Raw genomic sequence first — 20,020 nt, forward strand, 5'->3', positions numbered from 1 at the left:
TCCATACGTTCTCTCTCTCTCTGTTGGTAGAGTTTCCAGACCAATCCACTAATCTAAATCTGCATCTAGTGGGAACCGTTTGGCAAGCTCGACGAAGCATGAAATTCTTTTTATTTTCATGACCTTTTCCGTTCAATGCACTTAGATCAGATATAAATATAAAAAAACTGTTCTTTTACTTTCGATAGAGTATTTACGATTTGTTTTTGCGTCCAGAGCAAAATATCTAGAAATGTGCTTTCGAAATGTTGCGTACGAATTTTTCAGGGGAATTTATAAATGAGTATAGAATGGAGTATGCGGGACTAATGTGAATGAAGTAAGATTATATTTTGGATGATTGCTAACACTGTACTTCTGGTAATATGTTCCCCCGTAGAGTAGATCTAATCGAATGTAACTTTAAAGTGGTGATGGAATTTTTCCCCGTAGCTGATTCTTTCCATGCGTATGTTGATAATGCTTTAATGCTGATATCTAATCGCTTTTCCCATTACTAATGCATCATATCCCATGTAATCGTTGAATAAGTTTGTTAATGATCGTTCCATTAGAATTGTACAGAACTAATTGTTGCTATAACTTCGGTTAACAAAAAAAAAGACAGTGAAACCCGTGGGATCCCCATAAAAATCTAGGAAATCATTTGCGTAACATCCATGTGTATCGAACGGTTAGATATTTACTGTGGTATGCTCAGCTACGACCATATCAAGCTCCTTTGATATTTTGAGACTCCTTTTTAAGGTGCGGAAAACAGAGCGCTTACTCACTCCAAACTTTTGAATACTAGGAAGAATGTCACATTGTTTTATCTTTTGTGAGCGCAATTTCAAAAATAGCTTTTAGGCTTATGTTGTTATAAAGCTAAAAAATTGTTGAAAAGATTGTTTTTTGTCACATCCCTTGTAGATATTAGATCTTGGGCTCAAAATTATTTCGGCAAAACCCATGGCTGCAGATCACCAAATCCCGCCATGTTCTGCTCCACCTGGCATAACCATGTCAATCTCTGGGTTACTCTTCTCCTTGTTCTCATCGGAATCGATAGCAACATCATCTTTGGGGAACTGTTCACCAGCATTCTAGCATCATGCACGCCGCACTCTTGATGAATATCTGGATGCTGGATTCACCGTAACGTTGCACCAGTTCGTGGTTTTACTCCGCCGTAAGATCAGTACACTCTGTCCAACTTCTATAAGACCAGGGTATGATTTTGCTGCTTTGTGTCATTGTAAACAAACAATGCTTCAATTTATATTCTAGTGTGTAGGTATTGGTGACTACCATACACTGCATGATTTTCATATGTGTGTACAAGCGCTGAGCGTAAACGAATGTTTTTGTATTTTCAACTGTCAAGTTTCTATAAGACCAGTTACATTTTCCGTTGTTTTAGTTGTTTTGATCAATTAAATCTGAAAATGCCGAAGGAAAAAGTTCTCACGGAGAGAGAAGAAAGACAAATCGATGCATTTCACCAAGAAAATGTTGGTATCAGAGAAATTTCTCGTCAGATTGGACGATCCCATCAAGTAGTGCTCAATTATTTGGCGAATCCTCAAGGATACGGTAAGAAAGAGAGAGCTCCACGTAAATCGAAGCTCTCTGACCGGGATAAGCGGGAAATAGCTAAAACAGGTTCGATTACTTCAAAATCGCATGTGCAAATAAAGCAATATTTCAACTACTCAACTGCTCGGATGACAATTCGTCAAATTTTGGTGAAAAATCCTCACATAAAAAGAGGGCTTAAAAGGTTAAAACTCCTCATCTTACACCATCTCACATCGGTAGACGTCTGAGTTTTGCCAAAGCTCACATGAACCGACAGTGGGACAAGGTATGTTATGACAAAGAATGTTTCCAAAAGCATATTTTGCTATATGCCATAACGAAAAGTTCTTCAATGTATAGGTTATCTTCACTGACGAAAAAAAGTTCAATTTGGATGGTCCTAATGGTTTCATCGGGTACTGACGTGATTTACGGATGAAGGAACAGTATTCCTCAACCAGGAATATTGGTGGAGGTTTGTGCATGGTTTGGGCAGGATTCTGTGCAACCGGAAAGCTTTTACATCATTCAAGGATTACACACATGTTCTGGAATCCTCTCTCGTTTTTGCGTGAATATCGTCACACAAAATTTACATTCCAGCAAAACAATGCTACTATTCATACCAGCAAGAAAACTAAGCAATGGATTAATGACCAAAAACTTAATTTTTTGGACTGGTCGGCTCGCTCTCCCGACTTGAATCCTATTGAAAATCTTAGGGGGGATCCTTGTACGCAGAATCTGGTAGAATCTGAGGGAAAACGATACACCACGACTGAAGAGTTCAAGGTCGCAATTTCGGGAAAATAGAAAAAAACGAAGAAATCCGTTCAGCAGAATTTGGTAAATAGTATTCCAACACGAATTTTCGCGGTTGTTAGTCGAAATGGCAAGGCGTTTTTCATTCATAATACTTATGAATTTTGAAGTGGTCTTAAAGAAACTGTACAGCTGAAATTATCATATTTAAGCACAATGAATGAACAAACAACTCTTTTGAACGAAATTGACGTTAAATATACTTTATTCTAAGCATTCAACAATGTATGAATGTATCTTGTTGAAATTCTAACTGTTTGTGTTGCAACGAAATAGAATCAGGGTTGCCTTATATTGGGTTGGGGAAAAAGAAATGTCGAATAATGTCAATATATGGCAACACTTGAACATATCTTGTGTTGTACTTATCGCATCGGGTCATACTATACGGCTATTTAAAGACGACAATCTGTGCTACAAGTGTCGTTTTGATAGCGTTGTGATTGTCCTTTTCAGTCTCAAGTTATAGCGCGTCAAAGATGGAGTCCACCAAGCAAGAAATTCGCCATATTTTAGGTTTTTACTACCTGCGAGGTAAAACTGCAACGAAGGCGGCCGAAAAAATTCGTGTAGTTTATGGACCCGATACTGTAACGATTCGCTCAGCACAGCGTTGGTTTGATCGATTTCGTTTTGGTGTAGTGGCTGTCGAAGATACACCCCGTACTGGGGGGCAACGAACTCGACCCATTTTTGAAGAAGATGGTGACTGGTGATGAAAAGTGGATCACGTACGACAACCTAAAGCGAAAAAAGTCGTGGTCGAAGCGTGGTGAGCCGGCCCAAACCATCGCCAAGCCCGGATTGACGGCCAGGAAGGTTTTACTGTGTGTTTGGTGGGATTGGAAGGGAATCATCCACTATGAACTGCTCAACTATGGCCAGACCCTCAACTCTTGACTCTTGAGACTTGCGAGAACTGGCTGTCTGAGTTTTTTGCAAATAAGGAGGGGGGTTTCATAAGGGGGAGATAATGAAGTTGCCTTCTAAATGGCAACAAGTTTACGAACAAAACGGCGCATATTTGACTTAAATTGGATAATTTTAAGTATGTTAAATAAAGCGTCAAATTTCGATCAGAAATACGACATTTCTTTTTCCCCAACCCTATGTATGGTGACTCCTAATCGGACCATTTGTTCATTAATCTTGTAAAAACCATAACTTAAAAAAGAAAAAGAACACATCTATGATTTTGAGATATTTTATGTAAAAAATCCTCAGCTTTCAAGAAAAAGTACAAAAAATATAATGCCCTTGTTCCCGGGACCATGAAAACCATAAAAAAAATAAATACAATCAATAATAACGGATAAAAAATTTAAATTTTCTGCAACTGTAGTATTTTTCTAAAAAAAAGACTATTTAATTGGTTTTAATTTGATATGTCGATGATCAGAATCGGCTCAGTTATTCAAAAGTAATGAATTTTTGAAAAAGACATTTTTGGAAAAAAGTGAAAAAAGTTGATTTTTCGGCCCATTTTAAAATGGAAATGGTCACCCTAACGAAAACAATAAAAAAATACGGGTCTAATTGTTTGCGATAAAGAACAAATATACCACTTTTCTCAAAAATCAGAGAACCACTATATCGGTTTGGCATGAAATGGCTGTATATCAAGAAGTTCCCCACTAACTTTGCTGATCGTAGATCATCCAATAGGTGCTCTTTGAGACCATGAAATAGTAATCTTCGATATTTTCAAAGAGACTCTGGAATTGAACATGTCTGTGGCCGTACCAGTAGACTGAAGTTTTGTTTTGTTTGATTTTTGGTGGCTTCGGTTGGCGATAATTATTTGATATTAGCGACAGTTTCTTGAGCCAAACTATTAGGGTATTCTGGTCTGCAACCAATTCCCACCTTCCATGTGTTACAATGGTGCTCCCGTGGCCGAGTGGTTAGCGTCACGCTTCACAAATGTCATATCGTGGTTCCTTTATTCGTCCTATTGTGGCTGCGTAAATTATATAATTTAACTCTAAACTCCAGCGATAGATTAGAATTAAGCGGGTGTTTTGCTGTCTATTTCCAGATTTTTCTTAAATTCATTCAGTGGTTATCAATTACTAATTTCCTGTGTTTCCACTAACCCATGATTGTACCATCGCTTTAACAAATTAACACAAATTTATTGTTCAATTATACAGGGTGGTTCAAATAGAGCTCCATAATTCCGCAGGGGGCGTGGTGGAGTTGGAGAAGGGGCAAACTTGAAACTCCATTTTCAGTCATTACAACGGTTTGGTCGGGTGAACATCGGGGCATCGTAATCCGCAACTTTCATGAAAACAATCGATCAGTTATTGCGACCTTCGGTAAGTTTAAAGGCCTTCTATTGAGTTCCCTTGGATTGGAAGATAAAAGGTAGCGGATTACGAAGCTCCAATACTCACCAGACCAATTCATTATAGTGATTAAAAATGAGGTCTCAAAACAAATACGACACTGGTTCTTCTAACCCCTTTCCAGCGCCGCCACGCTCCCTTTCGAAATCGTGGACTTCTTTATGAACCATGCTGTATAACTCATCATAATAACTGTATTAACCGAACTAGAAATAAAATGATCCTCTTTTTTAGTAACCATATCCACGAATAATCTAGATTTAGTTTGTTTACTGTTTTACCCCCTATTTTTGTTGTTTTTGTTTAGTTTTTTTGGATTTCCTTCCCTTTATCTTTCCAGGAGAACCGATTACCCACGGAGAAAACGATGTCCAAGCTACGTCGGTTCCGATGTCCAATGGTAGCGCTAGTTCCAGTCCGGTACAGGCGGAAATCAGCGTTAGCTACGTGCAGTTGGCCGCCCAACCTGAACGTCCTGCAACGACAGATTCGCTAGAGGCGATCGAAGAGACCGTTAAGCCAGTTAGTGTGGCTTCACTGAAGCAGGAATGTACCGCTGCTAGCGCACCGGAGTCTACGACAAACGAACTACAGGAGCAGACTAACGATGACTTTGTACAGCCCACATACGATCCCACTACCGAGAAGGTAGTGGATGGAATCGTTATCAAAAAGGTTGTACGCTTTGAAGACGAAAGACAGGAAAGTGAAGTAGTTAAGCAGATTGCTAGTCAAATTGTGACAGATGTTATACAGGACGCGGAAACGGGAGCCGAGCAGGCAACTGAAGCGGTAGCGGCCGAAATTGTGGAGGAAACTATCAAACAAGCGGAGGCTTCTGTTACACTGTTACAATCTGAGAAATCGCACGAAGAGGATTGTAACAGCAAAGCTGTTGAAAGAAACGATGAAATGGTCTCCGAATGCACGCCATCGGAGTTCACCGAAAATAAGGAACAAGATGTTCCCACAACAGAAGGTACGATAAAGAGTGTCGCGAATTATCTTCCTGACCAAGCATCTATGATTGAACCAGTTATCCCGAATGAAATAATTGATCCTGCGATCACATTGAACAATAATAAAATTAACGACAATGAATCTTCCGAAACCATTGCTAATGTGAGTAATCTATCCGAACCTTCTCCCGATACAGCTACCCATGTAGATCCTGAGGAATCACTAGTCAAGGCACGGGCAGTGGAAATGGAAGCAATGGACCAAGCGAAGGAAATTGAGCTCGGTGCTGAATTGGATGTCTCGGCACGAGAGGAAGTCGACCCTGAAGAAGCTGCAATCAAGGCACTTGCAGCGGAGGTCGAGGCAGTTGGCAAGGCTGAGGACGTCAAAGGGGTTGCGGAGGATCTCGTAGCGGAAGTACTGGAACAGGCGGAGGAAGTTGCAAACGAAGAGGTTCTTGAAGAGCCCGTCGCAACTGTAACCACGTATGTGTCTACACAGAAACTGGATGATGGTCAAATCGTGAAACGATTTGCTCTCGATGAACAAGTTGAAGCAGTTGAAACCCAAAGCTTGGAAGAACAGCTTATTCGGGAAAAGGAACAAATTGAAGAAGTTGAAGAAATTGACAAATCTGCTCATCGTACTAAAAGAAGCACTGACCTCGATATGAAGCCTGTTATACAATTGGACGATGAAATCGTGAAGACGGAGATCGTTACCGAGCTGAACAATGTAGAGCCAATTGTTGAAGATGTTGTGAAGAAGGTATCGTTTGAGGATGTAAAGGAAATTACAGTTGAGAAGTCCGAAAAGACAATCGAACCAACGGTAGAAGCTACAAAAGATAAGCCGCAACCATTTACTGAATCTTCCAATGGAATTACTGAGAAGCAGGAGACAGAAATTGAGGAAGCGGATAGCGATCCCGACATGGACGATTCTTTTGAGCTCCCAAGTTATGACCCGGCTACACAGAAGCTGGTTGATGGTCAGGTTATCAATCGATTCGAGTCTGTGGTGAGCTCGGAAGTGTCCACTTCCTCATCAAAGCCGATCGAGGAACATGAAAAGAGCAAAGTTTGCGAAACTATCGAAAAGAAGGAACTCTCTAGTGCTACCACTACCGATCAACAAACTTCCGATACCAATGGGTCTGAAGATGTTGTCCCATATGAAATGAAAGAGCCCGTTTGCGATGCAGCTCCAGCGGAATCGACCCCGACGAATGACCTAGTTGTTTCATCAGCCAATGAGACAGCAGTTGGAACGAATTTTCCTGGACAACTTACCGTTACAGAATGCAGTCTCATCGCAGGGGACAAACCCGAAGAAATCGTTCTCGCTGAACAAGTTGTTCCAGAGGTTGTGGCAACTACTTCAGAAACTGTGCCAAAAACGTCCCTAGATGAACACGCAACCGTTCAGAGCACCTCTGAATCATCAGAAGTTTGTGCGGAAGAGGAATGTTCACAAAATAATGAAGTAGAACTTGAGCTGACAGGAGATATTTCGATGGTAGTTGAGCAAATCGGCGAATTGACATCCGAATATGGGATGAAAGAAAACGAAAACCTTCCAGATTCGAAAATTTGTGAAAAAGAAAAGGTAACTGAAAAGAAGGAAACCCCAATAAGTGAGATCGAGCCAGTTCAAAACATCGAGGTTTCTGCTGAAATCATCCAGGAATCACCAGAGGCTGCGAATGAATCAGACATAGATGTCTCTGTATCTATAGAACCAACTACAAATGAAGCTTCGGAAAAACCGGAAGACATCCATCAGGAATTATCCGAGATGGTGCAGAAGGCAGAAGTATGTGTAGATGTAGAGCCCAAGAAAACTGGGAAGGAAGAGGTGGTTGATGCTGTTTCAAAATCCACTGAAGCTCCTGTGAGCGATGGTTTGACAGCAGACTCCGTTAGTTGCGAAACAGATCAGAAATCGATCAAGTCCGAACAATCGGAAATTAAATTTTTACATGTTGAGGCTCGGGAACCTGAGAAGGAACTTGTAGATTCGACCATTGAGGAGAAACGCACTGTTGAGCAGTTGTCAATTGCACCTACACTAGTAGAATCTGAAGAATCGATTGGCACTCCATTGTTATTGGAAACAAAAGAGGAAACGGAAGTGGGCCAACCATGTATAGCCATTGATTCGGAGACTGAGGCATTGGAAAACCAGGCAGAAGATTCATCCGAGGAAAAATTGTTAGCTGCCGCTGTTGAAGATAGTAAAGCTTCGAAGGAATCATCTATAGAAGCAGTGGATGTGGTATCGGAAAAGGAGGATAAACCTGCAGAGGAAACCATTGTTGAAGAACCGGTGATAGCTGTGGAACAAAACCTTGCTAGTCAAACCTGCCCTGGTGCTGAATCGAGCCATGAGACTACTGAGGATGTTGTCGAAATGTCTGGCGAAGAGAATCTGTTAGCTGCCGCTGCAAAAAGTAGCAGAGCTTCTGATGAGTCGATCGTAGTCGATCGCTCATCTGCTTCGAAAGCTGTCGAAGAACCAGCAACCGTCGAAGACAAAAAGGAAGGGACCATTGTTGAACAGCAGGTAATAATTGAAGAAACGGTTGAGCTTCCAGTGTCGGTTAAATTGGAAGAACAAAACATTGCTAGTGAATCCTGTGTTGCCCCTGAATCGAGCAATGAGACTACCGAAGAGGCCTTGGAAGTATCCAGTGAGGAGAAACTTCTAGTTATAGCTGCAGAAAGCAGCAAAGTTTCTGAAGAACCTATCGTAGAAGACTGTTCTCCGGCTTCAAAAACAGAATACGATACATCGAAAGAACCAGCAACAGTTGAGGCGATAATGGAGGAGGAATCCGTACAGAAGGCAATCACTGAACAACCAATAGAACTTGAAGAAACAGTTGAGACTCAACTGTCGATTGAATCGGAGGAAAAAACCTATAATGCTCCTAAATCGAACGAAGAATCTGCCCATTTTGTTGTAGAGACATCTTGCGAGGAGAAACTCCTAGCTGCTGCTGCAGAAGCTAGTAAAACTTCCGATGAGTCTATCGCAGAAGACAGTCCATCTACTTCGGAAACTCCTGACAAAGCGCCAACAGAACCAGCAGCAGTGACATCAGTAGAGGAAACCATTGTTGAGCAACCGGTAATACTTGAGGAAACGATTGGAATGCAGTTATCGGTTAAACTGGAAGAAAAGGTTGTAGAAATATCAGATGAGGAGAAACTGCTAGCTGCAGCTGCAGAGAGCAGCAAAGCTTCAGTGGAACCTGTCGAAGAAGACTGTTCGTCTACCTTGGAAACAGTCGATGTGGTATCGTCACAACCAGCAGCAGTTGAAGCAACAACGAAAAAGGAGTCTTTGGACGAAGCTGTTGTTAAACAACCGGTGGTTATTGAAGAAACAATGCCAGTCGAAACTCAGTCGACTACCGAAAAGGCTGAAGGTATATCTGGCGAGGAGGAACTTCTAGCTGCCGCTGCAGAAAGCAGCAAAGCTCCAGAAGAATGCAGTGTAGAAGACTGTTCATCTGCTCCGAAAGTACTCAACGGGGAATCGACAGAACCAGCAACCGTAGAAACGACAACGAAGGAGGAATCTCACCCGTTGTCAAAGCCGGAAGAACAAAGTACTGCTAGTCATACCGTACAGCATTCAGAAAAGTCTGTGGAATCCAAAATTCAGGAGAGTTCCGCGGAGGAAGTGATTGTTGAACAACCCGCATTTAAACACACAACCGTAGCTGAAACTGAGAAACTAATTTACATTCAACCATCGGAAACAGAAACGAAAGAACAATCAATCGTTACTCAACCGAGAGTTACTTCCGAGCAGGAGAAGCTTGAAGAAGTTTCTTCCGAAGAGACACCTCTAGCCGAAAGCAGCAAGTCGTTGGGGGAATCTATCGTAGAGGACTGTTCATCTGCTTCGAAAACCCTCAACGGGGAACCGACAGCAGCAACAGCAGCAGCAGTCACAACTGTGGAATCTCCTGAACTTATACAAGTAAAGATTGTTCATGTTCATGAGGAGACGACCGTTGTCGATGAACCGGAGCGTTCTGCCATTGAGGAATCAACTTGTGAGCCGATTGAGGCACATGTAACTGCATTTAATGTGAAAGAAACTAGGGAAGAGAAGAGCGAAACCCACGATCACGGAAAGCCAATCGATGAAGCGAGCACTGTTTCAGAACCAATGATCACTACGGAAACAGTTAACGATTGCTGCTCCAACGAACCAGTGATTCTGAATGGAGATGAGACTAACGTCGAAATGGTGACAATTAGCGACGTCAGCGATGAATCCCGTGTGGAGTCCACTAGCAAAGTGTTTGCCGGACGATTTTCCGGCCATGGGCCAACTATCGAGGAAATCAACGATGATAATGTGAAGGCCGCCGATGATGGGAAAACGAGCGAAGAGTTTGTCATTAAAGTTAGTCTCGAAAAGGCCGACACTTCGGACATGATTTCGGAAGTTACTGATGAGGTGATAGAGGGTGCCGAAATTGAGGAACCATCTGTCAAGATGGAAGCTTCAGTAAGTACCCTTGAAACCCTCGACGAGCTGGTGGAAGAGGATGTCCCGGTCCAGAAGCAAGAGAAAATCGTTAATTCTTCTGAGCTGATTGATGGTGTGAAGGATGAACAAGAACAGTCTGCCGAGAATAAAACGGATGTAGATCTACCAGCTGAAGCTGATACCGTCGCTGTCGAATGTCACACTCAAGAGGTTATTCCCTCTCATCAAGAATCCGAATTGCTTGAACAATCCAGAGAAGAACAAATTGTAGAGACAGTCAATGTGAAAGTTCATGAAACCGCTACAGATGAGCCAAAGCTGAAGGACAGCTTCAGTTCTGATGAACCGTCCGTCAGTGTTGTTGATGCAAATAAGGAAAAGCAACCAACTTCAGCCGCAAGCAGTGCTACTGAACTAGAAGCTAGCGAACAGGTAGGAACTGGAAAGGAACATTTATCCGCTGAAAAGCCAGAGCATGTCGCAAACGCAACATTAGTCGAGCGCATAATGACCGAGGCTACGGCTGTGGCAAACGAAATTGAATCAATTTGCGAATATATAATTGCCGAAAAGATCACTCAGACCACTGTGCCAGAAGCTAGTAGCCGAGAGTCCCCCGCAGCAGTAGAAGCCCAGGATCAGTCCACATCGGCGATAGTAAGTGAGCCCCAAACATTATCCGCTTCCGCTGCCAATGTAGTTGAATGCGTTGTTACCGAAGAGAAGATTTCTGCGACGAACAGCACCACGTCAACGGTCCCTGCCAGAAGTTTCCACTCGGCTGAAGCTAACAGTAGCCCTAACCAATTGAGCACGAGTTCTGATACTAATCAACCCGCTACCCTCACGATCCAATCACAAGCACCACCGTCGTCATCTCCATCTCCCGCCATTGAACTAAACTCATCACAAGTAGTGCAGGGAGATGATATGCTCAATAGGGTTGCACACACTAGCAGTCTCAATTTTATCGCAGCCGAGAAGACCCACGCCACCATTGCACACACCATTGTTGATTCGGAAAGCATCAGGAGTTATTGCACTGATAATTCACCGGCCAGCAGCAGCACCTCTGCCACCATCTCAATTTCGGAACATCACGCTAGCAACAGCAGTAGCAGCAGCAGCAGCGAAGCAGCCGCCATTGGCCAAGTACCGACAAATGTCAGCAACGTTACTAATCCTAAATTTCTTACTCTGAATCTAGTTAACTATAGTCCTAGTGATAGTAGTGGTAACAATAGCAATAGCTCAGCATCCGCTTTGAATGTATCGCGTAGTGTTGCGGGTTCTTCTGCCGACGCCACAACCGTCGTTGCCGCCCCGGAAAGTAGTGACCAACTGATGGAACTCGATCTGTTGCGTAGGAAATTGGACGAAACGGAACAGGCCATGTCGAAAATAATCGCCAATATGGGTGCCATAATGAAGGGCCAGGTTAGCTGATTTTGTTTTGTTTTTGTTGTCCCTAGTTCTGTTAAACACGCTCCTATTTTGTTTTTCTAAATTAAAAAAAAACACCGCCTGTTTGAGTGGGGTGTTAGGGTCACCCCTCAAAAAGGTCCCTTCTCCCAGAGATAGGAGAAAGTAAAGATTTCGTTAGGACAAGTCGAAGAGAAGAATACATTGCCGCCAGAATGAGAAGTTTGCAGATTTGAAGCACTGGGAGTGTTTTACTTGTACTTTGATCCATGTTTTGTGAGCTATAGCGCGCAGCTTAAAATGCTGCCTAATGGAGTGGAATTGTGATTGCAAAGGATATTACTACTATTTTCGTATGTGAAACACGCTTTCTCGCCCATTTGTTTAGTGTATCATGTATTAGAAACAAGAATAGTTCGAATAGTTAAGGCTATTCACGAATTAAGCCATTTTTTATGTTTTCATTTGATCGGAACCGCCGGTTGAATTGAATTACCCATTAGAGTACCTCCGAGTTTCACGGGTTCGGCTACGTGAAGTTGAGCGTTGTCATGCTGTAAAATCAATGAATCCACTTTTCACAACCCGTGATGATTCCATGAAGAAAACGCATCCTATTTTTGCCACTGGAGCACTTGTTCACAGATGAAAATTATTAGTTCCTTGCATTTGTATCATTCTCAACGCATTCAATCGCTAGGAATTGGCTGTTAACGCTGGAACAAATTTCTTGTCTTCCTTTACACGGACTGTCGTCAACAACAGTATCATCGTACCCCGGAACCCGAAACACTCAGTTCTCTCAGAAATTAAAATTTTAAGCTTTAATCACCGTTATCCTGAAGGAATCTATTTTGCTTTCACGCGTACTTTTTTTTTGAAGATTTAGCATTAGTATTAGCAGATCGATATGTTTTCCAGAAATAATTGACTCTTACATAGGAAGTCGGAAAAAAATTATTGCACATTCTTTTTGCTTGCCAAACAATTTTTTTTTTTGATTACCGAACAAGATATTTTTAGGAAAAATTTGTCAACTGTCAAGATACTTAAAATCTTCCAGAACGCAAGTTTTATCGTCCATAACAACATATGAAAACATCGTCAAATAATATCAATACAGTTTTGCGATCAGGAGCTTGTTTGACTTTGTATGACTTCAATCGAGAACTATTCTTTAACTTTTGGAGGAATCCTGGTGGCAGTTCTCCCATCTTCCCTTTATTCCGCGCGACGAATGACGTGAGATGGCTCACGCTGTTCCCCCAGGCGAATGGCGTGACTATAGTTTGTCACTAGGTGAGATTTGAAGTCGTGTTCTGGCGGGAAACTTCGCCATCTGACATCATTCGCCTTGTGGAATAAAAGGGTCTATGTTGTAACCTTTGCTTCAGGAAACTGAATTCAAATCACCAAGTTCTTCTGCTTTTCCCCGTATATGCAACGGAGTATTTTCATCGTAGCTCCAATTTTTATCCATTGCGGTTCTGCAGTTGAAAGTGTTTAGAACGATGAGGTGAAAACCCAGGGCTGTCGGATTATGATATCGTTGAGAAATTAAATGCTAGACAAAGCACCGCCTTCAAGGACCGCCCTCAATTCCGTCCAATTGAGAAACATTGAGCAATTGACAAACAGAAGATGAAGAAAAGTGTAAAGGTGGCTCGGGATGCGATAGAGTTGAAGAAATGGTGGAACAAATTCAAAGTGTTCGAAATAAGATGTATTCGAGGTATTCGAAAAAAAAGTTCGAGATTTCATTAGAATATAATAGGAATATTTTTTTCGATATTTTTATATAAAGTGCAAGAAATGACATTGATTTTGAGTTCTCAAAATTTTTATTTCGTTAACATGGTTTAGAAAGGGCATCTTCGTAGCCTGATTGTTTGCGTGTCCGCTACTAAGCGAACGATCCTCGTCCACGCAACAATCATCATGTGACGGTCTGCTGCGTCGGTTGGCACTATTAATAACACAACAATGGAAGCCTCATATCAACAGTCCCGCTGTGAACATTCGAACAATAGGAATATTCTTACGCCTAAAAAGGCGTCATGTGTCGTGTATCGATAGAATAGGAATAATCTCACGCTTAAATGGCTACTGTGTAATAAATTAAAATGTGTATCGATAAGATAGGAATATTCTTACGCCTGAAAATAGTTACAGTGTAATATACAACAAAAATTGTCGTTCGACAAAAAAAAATGTATACGAACTAATTCGGCTCTGTTACAGCTAAATTGCTAGATGAGCCTAATAAAATAAACAGATAGGATAAAAAACAGGATTTTGAAATAGATCCGTTTTTTGCGTCCAAATATTAATTGACTCAAGTTTTACTAACGTAGCTATATTGTGTAGTATTACGTAATATAATTATGTTCAATATATGACAACATTTTGTAACTTTGTCACACAGGGATGACATGCAATTTTCTTCAAGAATTTTCTATCGATACGAACAGATGTCTTCATAATCATATTGAACAAAAATTCAAAAAACGTAACTAAATTTCTCATACATTGATTTTTTTTATCCCATTTGTTTATTTCAGGCTCATTAGCATTCTAGCTGTAAACAGAGCCGAATTTTAATCGTGTACATGTCACATGTTTATCATATCTATAATTAGCACATTACACAGTTGCCATTTTTCGGCGTAATAGTATTCCTTCTATACCATTGCATATGGTACATTACATTTCACAGTAGCCATTTAGGCGTAAGAGTGTTCGTTCTGTTCTTCCATTATCCAGTTAGACCGGACAGCGGAGACAGTTGATATGATCATTGTTGAGTTATTAATAGAATAGCAGCCCGATGTTTCTTGCAGAGCAGAGCAGTTGTATGGATGAATCGATTTTATTTCGACCGTGGATCGATCTCCATCGCTGATGATTGTTGCGTGGACGTAGTTATTCTTTAACAACACAAAGATGGTCAATGAGGGCCCTGAGTTTTGAACTCACGATCGATCGCTTACTAAGCGAACGCGCTACCAATGTGGCTACGGAGACCCTCTACATTGATTGTTAAATCATACAAAAAAACTGATTCATATTGTTACATCGAGTCAGTCCAGAAAATCTGCACGAATTTAATTCCCACGCAACTCGTTACTCTATGAATAAGCGAGTCCATTTAGTTCACTGTTGGGTGAAAAGTAGCATTCGTCTCCTAAAATGAATTATCTTCCACTCAAATGGTTGCAAATCTACCGACAATGCAATTGAACTCGCCTCATCTGCACTTAAACCTGGTTAACTTTTTGCAGTTGTATGATGGTGAGCATCCGAAATTAAGAACGGCTTCAGTGGACTTCTGTAATCTTTAATGCTAAACGCTGTCTTGAACTTCCAAAAGCTTTGCGCTGTCATAATAATACAGATAATAAACCCGATTCTGTATTTCGATCCCCTTGACAAATTTCATTCCCTGTTTCATTCGGGTTGTTATTAAATTCGAATATTTTTCGTTCGAAATGTTTTGTTTTCGAACATCTTAGGGCGAAACGATCGGAATGGGGGGTGAGATAATCTAGTTCGATCGAAATATCACTTTCAAATGAAATGTGAAGCCGCCGGAATACAGAATCTGGATGAATGTTCTCACAAATCGCATTCCTGCTGTCATATCATTTTTTTATGAATATTCATTGAATTTTCAATTCGCAATTCGATCGAGATCGATATCTGCATTTTAAAATCCGTCCCAGATTCAAATCCAATCGACATATGAAAAATCGGCAACATTGCCTTAACGCAAAACAAACGTCAAAATAATTCATCCGTATCCGTCACTTGAGCAGGCCAGAATAGAGTTCCAAATTGTTGATTTGGATGCAAATTATTACTTGATGTTATTTAAATACTTTGAACTCGTAGATCTCACCCTTTCTCAACTCTTATTTTTTTTAAAGCACTCAAATTTTCTCAATATTTTTTCCAGCAGAAATCAATCTCGTATTGCAGAATACAAAAATCGATCTCGATCGGATTACCAAATGCAACATCATGTTAATTTTAAATCCGATTGAGTTTAGGAATAGGGGTAAACGACTGAATAACAGTTTCAACATATTTGGAACGCCTTCTTCGCGCCATGAAATAACATGTTCTTCAAACTTATTTAACCCATTCTAACCCAGAGGTAAATTTGTACCATCTAAGGTGAAAATTTCAAATTCATCATTTTATGGCACGAAGGTGGTGGAAAACTCAGAATCGCAACTTGAAATTGGTTTAAGATCAACTTATCTATAATATGAAACTTCATACTTCATTGAATATTTTTGTCGGATTTTGTGGAAGATATTACTGTTTTACACTTGTACGTAGCGTTTTGCTACGAGATACATGAATTTTCACTTATTTTAAAGATAAACTTTATGGAATAGATATGCTTACTTTTTCGTCTCCATCTGTCACAACTTTGCACCATTTAAACCACTGATAAATTGATCGAAACTGGTAGATAGTCTTAGACATAAATCGGTTTGAGGTGTTATTTTTCTCGTAGTGAAATATCAATGTTGAAATATTGAGTTTTAAAAATTAATTGATTTTTGAAAATGGGTATGAAATATGCGCATGAAATTTCATACGCTTAATTTTAATTTTATAGAGTGAGAATGTTTGGATGAATGTCTACTGACGTTATAATCATGAATGTTTGAATGTTTTCATAAGAATTGCATAGGAGAAGTGTTCTTGAAAGTTTTGGTGTTTTCTAGATATATTCTGTCAAATATATACTAGGAATTTGTAATTTAAAATCTTTCCGCTGAACATTTTTAATATTTTTTAAGATGGTACTAATGTCAGTGATCTTAACGTCAATTTTGAGCGCTCTCTGTCATCTAGTTTGTTTACAGCGTCATTGAGAACAATTTAATTAATTTTGATTCGGCGATTTTTGATTCGCCTGGGTTCAACAGTTTATAATATATAACGCATAGTTCGTACGCGAAATACACAGCGACTTTTCGATTTGATTCGCTTTCGATTATTGTAATGGGTCTTATTGTCATCCCCAGTAACGATCTTATGTAAGAACCAATTTCGTTTTTGATGTTCGGCAACTGTTAACACGAAACCAAACGCCATTCTACGTCCCTCTGCTTCAACTCGTATTGATCATTTCCAAAGCTTGCAAACCTAGGAATATTTTGTGAAGTTACACGTAATGATCCTGCTAGGTCATGTTGTCTTGTGCTTGACACAAGATGCTGCCAGATGAAGTTTTGAAAATGCTAAAATAAATAGACTGACTGTTGCTTACACCTTTAAACCCAACTTGAGCGTGCTTTTTCTCCATTAAATCCAAACTGAAAAAAATATCAAGCTGAAATTAGATAAATAGTACTCAAAAATTAGAATTGCTTCCAGCTAGTTCATGAATACGCAAAACCTTCAAGCCAGATTCGTATACCAATTCCTGAGAAAAGATGAAAGCACAACGATATATGATATCTTTTGTAATCACAATCGAAATAACGTTTAAAAAGTATAATGCAACATGGAATATTAATGCCGATTAGCTGACATAGTGGACATTTGTTTCCCGAAGTAAATAACCACGTAATACTCACAAAAGTGCATATTTCTGGATATTTTCTCTTTATTTCTTCAGCGACCATCATTTTGGTTTAATTTCTTTCGATCCTTCCGCAGCATCATCTTGCGCTAGAGCCTTTGATTTGGCATTTATTATTTTGTTACCACCTCAAAATTATAATGCAGTTTGATTTTTTTCCGAAGCAAAAAAAAATAATACATGAAATTAAATGATCTATTATTATATTTCTTTTTTTTCATATTATTAATGATAACATGTATCGCTATGCGAAACAAACACCCCCTCAAAAATAATAACACGTCGTTACACATGTACATTGAAATCACCATTTGCTGATAACAAACAAAAAACACACAATCTCTCGCAAACCCGTACACAAATATTATATTAACAGTCGTCACGGCTATTCAAGGTCTAATTAGTGCGGCAGATGAGCAGTTATTGAAGATAGATAGCATTAGGAGATCAGCGAACAACTTAAGCAAGGTTAGAGCCAAACAAACTGTTTTCGTTATGCCCCTGGTTTTAAGTTTTCTTGAAGTTATTAGCCCGCACTTCTGTTCCGCCACTCGTTCCGTTAAACCTAAATAAACTCCGACGTCAAATCCTCTAGATGATCAAGAGTCTCCAGCGTGTGAAAAGTAATGCGAACGAGCTACTAATTCGAGCACTAGAACAAACAAAAAGCCAGCAACTGAAGGCTCTTCCTGATCCGGACAGCATATTTAGTTAACCCACCCCCACTTTCGTTGTAACGCCAAGTTGACCACGTGTACATAATATTAGAGTAAATTGTCCTTTTGTTACCACTACTGATACACGACATCTTCCCTTAAACTTAACATTCTCACGCTATCGGCTTAAGACCTTCATTTCTATCCCAGCTATTCTCTCTTGATAAATACCTTTGAAAAATATTCTTATAACTTTTTTTTACTGTGATTTGTGTCAGTTTTGCTTTTGGGTTGCTTCTGTTTCGTACTAAAACATTATTCGGATTGTTTTCTAATTGTGGTATTTTCAAAAAACCTCCATCTCTTATGCGCATTCCCACATCTGTGAAAGCAGGAAACAGTAGAAACCAACAATGTAGCTGCAGCTGAGAAGAACGTTGACCAAAATGGTCACGCTGTTGAGCCCGTCGACGGTGAAAGTGTGATTCCTGCGAAACAACAACACCATGATGAAATTATCGATAGCAAAGAACAGGCAGAGAAACCCAGCGACACCGAGGTTGTACCAGATAGGCTTGACACTAGCGAAGATCGTGGTAACCTGAAGGTTATACCAATGGAGAAGAAAGCAGCTTACGAAGCAGGCAGGCCGATCAGTCGCGCAGTCACTCCAGTGCGGTCTGTAACTCTCGATTCGGTAAGAACTTCAGTATCCGTTACTGTACAGGTACATGATGCAGAATGATCGCTATTTTAGGCCACCGCCGAATCCGATGGAGCGGAATCGAAATGTGTTCTGCTCGACACAAATGTGCAGCAAACGTCCAAGGTCGTGGTCGCCGATTCCGATCTTGCCGTCGAAACGCTTGACGCCAGCCAGAAAACCAACGAGGAAACACCTGTAAGTAATACGTGTAGGTGCTAGTGAATCTTGATAACTCATTTTTCATTGTATACATCAGTTCGATTTGAATCTTATAGTAGTGTTTGAATCGTTATCGAACCTGAATCAAGGTCGAAGTTTGGAGCTCAACGTGTTGTTAGGATCCGAACCAACAACAGTTGTACATCCCTCAGCCACAACCCGAGTGGTATCACCAACGAGGGAGGTAAGATGCAACTCCGAGCTGTCAAGTATGCCTCTACTGACATCTGTTGTGTGATGTTTTAAATGAGACGTCGAAATTCGACGCCGAATGTCCATGAGATGATAACTGTTTCGCTGCTCTGGCATGAGTTAGGCTTCTAACATTCTGTGGACTAATAATTAGAATTACTAGATGCAATGTGTCGCGATCTAAGAGGTTTTAAATGCAATCGCTTCATACATTAACAAACCCTGCTGAAATGAGGGATCGTACACGATTGCATTCAAACAAACAATCCATTACAACGTATCACACTTTTTGGATAGTGATACTTTATCATTGATCATCACACTCAATCTACACTCATTACATATGATTTTGCTTTCATATACACTTTGTTTAAATGTATAAAACCTATCTGACAAACATCTTATTAATTTCTCTTTGAATGAGAAAGTGGGGCCCGTTATTTTTTTTCGCTTTATTTGACAATATTATATACATTTGATAGGCTCTAAAGCAGTGATCTTTTTTTTGTCTTTACTCAAGAGACTTTCAGCCGTGGTTCGTACTTCAAAATACTCATTTACAACGTCGAACTACGCATGGGTACCAATTTTTTTACTCCGAACCCGAAGGTGATGATCGCTGAGGGCCAAATCTGGTGAATATGGAGATATGGAGACGCCGATCTCAGTACCCGGATATGAATCCGGGTCAACTTTTTGTTGTTTTGGCATTCGATTTTGATTTCACTAGGTTCATAACGAAAGACAATTACTCACAAATGGATGTGGATCCAAATGAAGAAACAATAAAAAAAAAATCTAGTTTCTGGGAGTGACGCCCCTGGAACAAATTTGGAGTGTAAATCCAAAAGATCATGGTTATTAAATTTCTCACACTGCATTTACCCCTTGAACTTTTTCACCAAATGGCTTGCCAAACGAGCACTTTTTGGCCGAATTTTTCCAACGCAACAGTCGTATCCGCCAATGGTACACTCTCTCCAATCGATTTGGTACAAAATTGAAATCCCGGCAGCGT

The 20,020-nt window shown here is 40.3% G+C and overlaps 1 protein-coding gene across 20 annotated transcripts in view; it reads left to right on the forward strand.

Annotated features, from left to right (window-relative positions):
- The window catches only part of LOC129771617 (titin-like), a 76,817-nt gene that overhangs the window by 40,859 nt on the left and 15,938 nt on the right, over positions 1-20,020 (forward strand). For 12 of the 20 annotated variants that reach the window (XM_055775433.1, XM_055775428.1, XM_055775426.1 and 9 more), the window contains 5 exons: positions 5,074-5,712; positions 5,890-11,369; positions 18,280-18,582; positions 18,643-18,786; positions 18,848-18,994. In XM_055775433.1, coding sequence (XP_055631408.1) covers positions 5,074-5,712; positions 5,890-11,369; positions 18,280-18,582; positions 18,643-18,786; positions 18,848-18,994 — 6,713 coding nt within the window. Of the gene's footprint in view, positions 1-5,073; positions 5,713-5,889; positions 11,370-11,412; positions 11,620-17,623; positions 17,698-18,279; positions 18,583-18,642; positions 18,787-18,847; positions 18,995-20,020 lie in introns of those variants that run through there. The other 8 variants (XM_055775435.1, XM_055775441.1, XM_055775442.1 and 5 more) reach the window with 8 other exon arrangements.

This window comes from Toxorhynchites rutilus, chromosome 2, assembly GCF_029784135.1.
Source record: "Toxorhynchites rutilus septentrionalis strain SRP chromosome 2, ASM2978413v1, whole genome shotgun sequence".
Classification (NCBI taxonomy): Eukaryota; Metazoa; Arthropoda; class Insecta; order Diptera; family Culicidae; genus Toxorhynchites; species Toxorhynchites rutilus.